This window comes from Pteropus vampyrus, unplaced genomic scaffold, assembly GCF_000151845.1.
Source record: "Pteropus vampyrus isolate Shadow unplaced genomic scaffold, Pvam_2.0 Scaffold28, whole genome shotgun sequence".
Taxonomy (NCBI): Eukaryota; Metazoa; Chordata; class Mammalia; order Chiroptera; family Pteropodidae; genus Pteropus; species Pteropus vampyrus.
In genome coordinates, this window is record NW_011888809.1 from 8,741,881 (window position 1) to 8,750,801 (window position 8,921).

General features: G+C 42.1%; 1 protein-coding gene and 1 non-coding gene across 2 annotated transcripts in view; one reads left to right on the plus strand and one right to left on the minus strand.

Moving 5' to 3' along the window:
- The first annotated feature begins 5,186 nt into the window (after positions 1-5,186).
- The window catches only part of NBAS (neuroblastoma amplified sequence), a 267,834-nt gene continuing 264,099 nt past the window's right edge, over positions 5,187-8,921 (plus strand). Inside the window, 2 exon segments of the mRNA XM_023528505.1 lie at positions 5,187-5,367; positions 7,340-7,507. Coding sequence (XP_023384273.1) covers positions 5,251-5,367; positions 7,340-7,507 — 285 coding nt within the window. The 5' untranslated portion in view covers positions 5,187-5,250.
- Positions 8,513-8,631, minus strand: LOC111737594. Its single transcript, XR_002779482.1, has one exon. It is a non-coding gene; the product is annotated as a 5S ribosomal RNA (ribosomal RNA).

Consider the following 8,921-nt stretch of genomic DNA (forward strand, 5'->3'; position numbering starts at 1 on the left):
TATTTTGAAAGTCTTAGAATATTTATGGAAGGATTGATTGGGATTCTCCAGGCTTTCTGGAGGAAATAGAATTTCTTGAGTCACTCTCAATATTATTCTATTATTACGATGAATATTTATACTCTTCATAAAGTGCTAGTTTACCATTCATTCAAGTACAAATGTATGACACCTATACCAGGTAGCATTTAAGTGTCCAAATTCAATTTTATTGTGCCCTTTCAAGTTTAAAATGGAAGCCACTTCATATGATCCTTGGCCTCTAGTAGGAGGAAGCGTAAAAGGGTTAAATGCTGAATCATTAATGGCTTTTGGCTTGATGGGCTTTTTAGCTGATGGAAGCTAAAAAGCTGAACTCCTACAAAGTGAATGTCAGTTAATGATAGCTCTGCATGGAAGAAGAGAAGAAAAATGATTCTTTTATGTGAGATATCGTTACATAATTTTTGTCTGATTGTAACGTAGAAATATCATGGCCATCAGCAAAGTGAATGAGAATTATATTTTAGTTCAGTTGAGGCATACTAGATATGCTATTAAGATAGGAAGAAATGGGAAAAAAAATTTTTTTTTTTCCCTTCCCCTCATCAAAGCCTTATACAAACATTAGATTACTTCTCATTAAAATGTACCCATTTTAACACAGTACCTTATCTGTCGATCACTGGAACATTAGACAAAAAACTGTGTTTCAATTCTGGCTTCGCCTCTACCAGTGTGTAGCTTTGTTTGGGTCACAATGATTTTGAGCCTCGGTTTCCTCATATACAGGGATATTAACCCTTTTCTTGCAGCACTATAAAGAGGAGCAGTGAGAAAGGATGACAAAGTACCTGGTACGGAGCTTGGAGTGGAGTAGATACACAAAACGTGGCTATCGGTATTATTCGTATTATTATTATGATGATGATGATGCCTATTTTGGAATTGTCTCAATTTTTATTTCAGTCTTATTTCCTTAAGCAGTCCAAAGTTACCATTTGTGTCAGCTATTTATTTGAAAAATAAATAAAAGTAATTTTACTTTTTAGAATGACCTTTTCATGACTTAAAATCTCTTTAAATCGGACCTGGACCTTCAGCTAAATTAGGAAGTTGGTTAGATGACCACGTTAGTACATGGCAACAAACTCTTACATATACTTAATTCCGCCCCCACCCCCACCCCCAATAAAAGCAAGTGATAACACTCCCGTTCCACCTGGCGGTACTTTTGGTCACCCAAAACAGTTCATTCCCATTTTCCACCATTCTAAGTGCCCCATCTGTCTTCCTTGTGACGTGTTGTGTATGAAGAACAGAGCACAGGATCCAGATATGAAGAACTGCAGCTTTTGGCTCTTTGGATTTTGTCTCTGCTGTGATCTCACAGTTTTCTCTAAGCTTCAGTTTCCTTATCTGTCAAACGGGGATCTGAATCCCTCTTCTGAGTTTCTTCTATCCGTCCACCTCAGCAGTGTCTGTAAGGACGAAAGAGCTCTGTAAGTCATGAATGCTATCAATGTATTAATGTAATAATACTATCAATGCGTTATTAACTAATAACGTCCACTCAGAAGCAACACTGCTGAGATCCGTATACTACGGATTCTTAATTAGGTAAATCTGCAGAAGCCACTGGTGGAAATGTCAAGAGAGGAGTGGTTTCGATTCATTGAAACACAACTCACATGAGCTTGGGGGTAATGCACTGGCTCACTTAACTAGGAATACAGAAGCACACAGAGACCACTCTGTTTCAGGCATGCTAATATCAAATGAAGTCTCCGTCTCGCTTGTGTTTTCCTCAATGTTTTGGTTTAATTTTCTTACCATGCGGACAGGCTTTTTCTCTATAGTGAATAAGAGGGCTGCTAACAACCTCTAATTTGTATTTTTCAAACTCTATGATCCAAAAAGGAAAGATAGTTTTTCCTCCACTTCCATGGGGGAAAAAAAAACAAATATCCCAGGGAACCATTCTCAACCCAATGCTTGTAGTCAGAGAAATGGGGCTCTCTGAGTGGGCACACTTGGATCAAGAAGGCAGAGGTTGGGGATCGGCAGCCCATTAGAATTATACGACTCGAGTAAAGGAAGAACAGTTGGAACCATTCTCTAAAGGAAGCAAAAGGCCTGGGCAGATAAACGCGATAGCTATCACTGTAAGTGTGAGGGAGGGAAGGAGAAGAGAATTGTGAAGAGTCTTGCTGTCCTTATGAAATGCCCAAGGTCTTGTCACTAAACCAGCCACCCTCCTGTTTCAGATTTCTGGGACCATCCTCTCAGTTTGCCCAGGAAAGTCCTGTTTCATACCTGTTTTCCTGGCAAAATTATTAAAATCATCCCTTTTCATTCTCAATAGTGTCTCGGTTTGGACAATTAACTAGTCGTTGTAAATAAGACCAATTAGCACTTTGGCCTCAGGCACCCAACCTGTCTTAAATCACCCAGTTCCTTTGACTCAGATGAACTTTCATTTGAACTTCGATCATTTCTCCACATTCCCTTTTCCAACTCCAATGTCTGATACTCTACGTTTGAAGCTCTTCTCATGACATACATATTCTTAGCACCTTCTTCTCTTTTACTGGACACTTCGCATCCTCTCTCTCCCGGGAAGTCTTCTGGACTTTAAGCAGTGGTGAAGAAAGCCTCATAACCTGCTTGTCTGCTCAGAGCGCCTCTGGTAGAATTTTCCTCCTAGGAATCGCTCCCCGTTAAATGTGCACTCACTTTCCAAATGGTGTAGTTTCAACCTGTGTTTTTTATTTCAGCCAGGCATGGCCTTAGGATTCCTGTTCTGTTGTAGGAACGATGGTGAATGGGGTGAAGGCGAGGCTGAAGAAAGCAATTAACATAGCGTGATGATGGTGAAGAAAAAACAATTCCTGGTGATGCGTTTGCCATCGTCCCCTTCACAGACCAGCGAGGAAGGAAGCATCCTTTGTCCACGTGGCCAGCCACTTCCTGGTTGTGGTTGTGTTGATCAGATGGAGGCAGCGCAGAGAATGAATGAAGCGGAAAGCAACCCAATTTCTGTCTGAGAAAGGATGACAGAGGGAAGGGGAACCAAGAGCCAAGGAAATGGGCGGGGGCAGTGCCGACGCCCTGTCCCCCCACAGAGGCCACCCCTCGTGCTTTCCAACAGAGTGGCGTTCCTCCCTGTTCTCATTCTGTGGCATGCAATGCGAGAAGTGCTCCCTGTAGCTGTGCAACTTGCCAGCCCTGGGATGGCGTTCGCAGTTGAGGATTTGCTAAAAAGACACAGCTGCTGAGAAGTACATTGGTGATACAATGAGTACAAAAAGGTTTGGGGAAAGTTTTTCATTCATTCAACAAATAATATGTATTTTGTCCTGTGCTCTGTGCCAGGCACTGTTATAAACTCTGGGGAGATTATTATGGGGCCCTATGCAGCTGTTCATCTGTATCTTTTATCACAACCTTTAATGAACTTGTACTTGTTTTCCTTGCACCTGTGAGCAGTTGTGGCAAATTATTTGAACTCAAGGATGAAGTCTTTGAAATCTCTGATTTGCGGCCGGTTGGTCAGAAGCACAGGTGAGAACCTGGGGTGAGTCTGGTGTCTGAAATGTGTATGTAGGGGAAGGTAAGGAAGTCAGTCTTGTGGGACTGGGCCCTCAGCTTGTGGGATCTGCAGTTATCTCTGGATAGTTGAAATCTTGGTTGTTCAAGAATTGCTTGTTGGTATTGGGGAAAACCTCCACATATTTGGTGATGAGAAACGTCAGAAGTGAAGTGTTTTGTGTGAGTAGTAAAGGAGACACACAGGGAAGAAACACACAGTAGGGAAGAATGGGGTTTTTACCTACTCAGGTTTGGAAAGCCAAGTTTTTTCCATTGTATCTTCTGTAAGCACATAGCAGGGCATCCTGTTCTGGCAGAGCCCACATTTTAGTGAATGGGGACAGATCATAATTATAATAAAACAAATTAGAAAGCATTTTGGGTGATGACAAGCATTATGGAAAAAATAGAGAAGGTAAGGGGGATCTGGAGAGCTGGAGTTCAGGGAAGGTGGCTGCAAATTTTGAAAACAAGCAGTCAGAGTAGGCTTCAGAGAGAAGGTGATGTTTGAGCAAAAACTTGGAGTTGATGGAAAGAACCAGGAAATATCTGGTAGAAAGCCTTCTGAGCAGGGCGAACAACCCATGCAAGGTCCCTGAAGTGGATGTGTGTCTGGTATGCTCAGAAACAGCAAGGCCAGTGTGGCTGAAGGTAGTGGGGGAGGTGTGGAGCAGGAGATAAGGGGAGAGTGTGTGGGGAGCAGGCACGTGATACAGGGCTTGCTTAGAGGTCATTTAACTGTGAGAGAAAAAGGAGACCTGGGCTCCCTAAGCTATAATTGCATCATTGCCTAATGCATCTTGATGGATATTATGCAATATGATACCTGCAAAACGTCCTCCATATTTGTTTCCTTTTTAATGTGACTCAGTGTTAATCGTACATTCGTTCAGGTTACAGTAGGCTCTGCTCACAGTATAAGGCCTTCCACATAGAGGCACATGTTGAATGAATGAGTGAACAAATGAGGCTGGCATTTTAGCCCCTCGGTGTAGGTCCTCGTCATTTCAATTTTACTGCTCTCCCATCCTTTCATAACTTGGGTTCTATTCAGCTGTCTGCTGTTTCAATGATCTATTTCTGCCTCTATCTTTGCTTACCTCATTTTCCTCTACATGAAATGCTCTCCCCAAATGTTCTCTATTTGATTCAAATTCTACCGATTGTTAAAGACCCAGGACAAGCTCCACTTCCTCCGGGAAGCCCTTCCAGCCTCCCAGGCCTTCACTGCCTTTCTGAGCTACTATAGCATCATTCCCCTGATACCTTTCATTGATGTAATCTGTTTTGTGGCAGAACTTTTTGGCGTTTATTTCAAAAACACTGTTTGAACTCTTTATGTGTTAGGCAACCAATACATAAATGAATGCTAGCATCTTAGGGAGCAACTTTTTACCTTTTTTGTTTTATAGAAGCTAACTGGATAAGGGAGATTCAGACTTGGCTGATCTCATGCAGATTAATAAGCAAGGAGTGTACCGGCACCAGGACCCAGTCGTACCCCAGTTAAGCAACAGTCATTGTCCTTTTATTTATAAAAGGGTTAACCTAGCATTTCCTTTCCACAACCTGTTAACTCCACCCACTTCCCAGAGCTTTAAAAGCGGCTGCAGCCTGGGAAGCTTGTCCCTCTCGGGATGCCGTAGTTACACACCCTCCGCGGCTAGGCCCTGGGCCAGCATGGCGGTCTCCGAGTCCGTCGTGGCTGTCATTCCAGGCACCGTGGAGGGCGAGGAGGAGACGATTCTTTACGACTTGTTGGTCAACACCGAGTGGCCCCCGGAGACAGAAGTGCAGGTGAGCCAGGCCCCTCTAGAGCCGCGGCCAGCTCGGCGCAGACGCTGCCGCGGCAGAGCCACGTAGCAAGAGCCACGTAGGGGAGTGGAGCCGGGCGGGCGGGGGCGCAGGGCTCGGCGGCTTCTGCGGTTGCCCTGGCAACGGCGCCGGGGGCTGGCGGGGGTCTGGATCCCCTAGGCCGGGGGTTCCCGAGATTCCTCCCAGGCTCCGAATTCGGTGATCGCGGGGCAGAACCTCGGGCTCCAGGGCACGTACCTTCCCACTCCGTTTCGCTGCGGGCACTTGGAGGGGAGTCACAGCGTCGGACTCCACGTCCTCGTATCCCTGGATTCTCGCGGGTTCCTTCCCGCGGGCCGGCGAGGGCCGATCCTCCTCATCTGCAGCGGGAGAGTTTTTCGGAACCCAAAGTCAAGGCAACACCTGGCGGGCTGCCGCGGAGCGCGGCGTCGAACCCTCACTCCGACTTGGAGCTGAATCGCGCCAGTTCTTTTGCATTTCAGATACTGAGCCAGTGGATGGGCACACAGAGGTGAATGACTGTCGCGGTGCGTGCCGTCTAGAGGGGTACAGCCCAGTAAACATTTCTCATCACCTAGCATAACATACGCTGTGATAGTAGCGTGAGCAAAATATGCCTTAGGAGTGAAGAGTAAGGAGCTACTAAGGTTGGGTTCTCTGCTAAAGAAGGGGTTATAGGGGTTGGTGACCTGAAATGGACCTTGGGGCTCTCAGTTCCCTAGACAGGGCCTCCCAGGCACAGGATGAAGAGTAGGAGCCAGCAATCCACATTTATCCAGCAGGTATTTATTGAGTATCTAACATCTGCCATTTCCTGTTTTAGATTCAGAAAACGCAGCAAGATCGAAAATGACTTTTAATAAAGATCATGGCGTCCAGCCCATATAAATTCTCTTTTACAGCATCTTCTTAAAGTTTCTTTGTTGGAGAAACGACTCATTCTCTCGCTCATTCTCCTGTAAAGTTGGTGGTTTTTCTTTAACTTCCTTCCCACTGCAGTTTCTGCTTGTCTTGAATAAAGTATTTTGTAGGCTGGCAGAGATCTGCACATAATTTTGTTTTTCAAGTATTTTAGTTTCTGTTTGTTTTAAACAGTGTATTTTGTAGGGTTAGGCAGCCAGGAAGCGGTTGCTGCTGCTAGTTGGATGAGGATAAGTTTCCATTCATTAGCACTCACTGGTGAATTACGGTATGTTTCAGAATGCTTAACTAATTCGATTTAAAAAATAAGCCTAGCATCAACTTACATTGAAAAGTCGTGGCACTTTTTTGGTTCTGTTGATTTCAGCTGTTGAACTACAGGCTCTTAGAAGCAGATGATCTACCCACGTTTGTTTTGTGAAATGACTTTTCTGTTTTAGAGCCATATGTGTCTGCACTTAACTGTGTATTTCTTTCTTAACAGCGCATTAATACATCTTACTCTTTTGCAGTGCCTAGTGTTTAGCCTACACAATATTTAGTCTATACTTAAGGAACTATTTAATGTAGCACTTGTATATTGGTGTGTGTGTTAGTAGCATTTTCTCTGTGGTTATACAACATTCAATACATTTGCCTTAAGTCATGAGCTCTTGAATCTACATGAGCCCTTTTCCTGCAAGCAAAACTTGTTTTAGGCCTCTGCAGCCCACCCAACTGAGCTGAACTGCGACCAGTGAGGTCTTTGCCTGTGACTTCTGTTTGGACCGGTGTCCTGGTTTTAAAGTTTTCAGCCTCAACCCTTGTTCTTCCCTGAACAATTCATCTTCACAAATACCTGTAACTCCGTTATGCTCACGTTTACTCCCTCTTTTCCTAGTTCTGCCTCTACTTGTTTCTATCTATAAGTAGTTTTTAAATACTGTTAACTTGTATCCGGTGTTCTGAGTATTAACAAAGAAGTATAACTTTACATATTGTGTAAGGATTACCAGGAAATTCTCAAGTGTAAGTTTTCTTTTTTCAATTGCAGCCTAGAGGCAACCGAAAACATGATGAGTCTTTTATCATCACAAAAGCAATTAGAGGTAAATACAGCTTATTTACTTTTCTACATATAAAGATACAGTCAGAAGATAATCCCCCTCCCCGTTTCATTCATAACTGTGCTATTTTAGAAAGTTTAGAGATTTTAAAGTTTGTTCTTTAGACTTCTAATGTAGAGCCTGATAAAAGCAGAGCATACATGTTACTCGAGTTTAATTTTATATATGTATATATTTTAATTGTATGATGTATGATGTGTACATACATACATCCATGTGTGTGTGTGTGTGTGTGTGTGTATAGCCCGAGTTTAATCATTATGGATGTATTCTATAAGAAATGAAGAAAATCCAATCCAATCTGAGTCTCCGAAAGTATGGATGTTGAAGGTGAAAAGAGAGTGACAGGCTCTTTTAAGTGGTTTACATGATGTTTCAGGTACATCTGGTCAATTACAAATTCGATTAACCAGGGCATTCATTAACTCCTGACAGTACATTTGAGCTCACAGGATGAGGAGGTATCAAGCACTAGCCACATTAAGCTGGTGCTGTGAGGACTTTACATTAATTGATGTCAACCCTTCCCAGACCAGTTGTGAGTTTCTGTTTTTAGGTGAGGAAACTCGCTCAAGATTATTCATTCATTTGGAATTTGACTGCATGTCTTTTCTGGTTCCAAAGCCTATCCTTGTTATACTGGTCAATTTGAGCTACTTTTAAAGAGGATTCAGATTCAAAAGAGTTGAGTACTTGAAATTATAATTTTATCTCCTGAAATAAGAAGCATTAGCACATTCAATTTTCATTATTACAAATGCTTTGAAAGTTTGAAAATTTAGAAAATGTACTCAAGTAATCAAATTTATTGTAGAAAATTCAGAGAATATAGAAAATCATGTTATTCTTCGCTTTGCCACCCAGAGATCATTTGTTATCCTTTAGACCTTCTTCTAGTGATATACATCTAACTGGGTACATATGTTCACACACACATATATTTTAAATGGAATCATATAAAACATTTGTCAACAGTGTTAGAGATTTCGTTTTCCGTGGACTTCCCCATTTTTAGATAGTATTATTTAATCTTTGCTGTAAAGTGTAAAATGGTATCTTAATTTTTATTAAAATACTTGGATCTTCTTTTTTTTTTTTTATGCCTACAGCACCTGATCTTCCTAGGTGGTCTCCCATCCAAGTACTAACCAGGCCCGACCCTGCTTAGCTTCCGAGATCAGACGGGATCGGGCTTGTTCAGAATAGTATGGCTGTAGACAAAATACTTTGGTTTTAAAGGATGATTACTATGATTTCTACTCCATGATTTTCTTTAAAGCCTCTTCGGTGAAATTTGCATCTTAAATCTCTTTTACTTTTTGTACTGCTAGGAAGTACTTCACAATTTTCAATATACACATTTTTAATGTAAAAAATATCTTATAAAAGCTATAATGTGCATTAGTGTGCATATTTATTCTCTTAAGAGTTGAATTCTGTGTTTTGTTTTGTAATGAATCAGTCTACAGTATATTTTAGACTTATCAGTAAATTTAATTTGAAAAATGA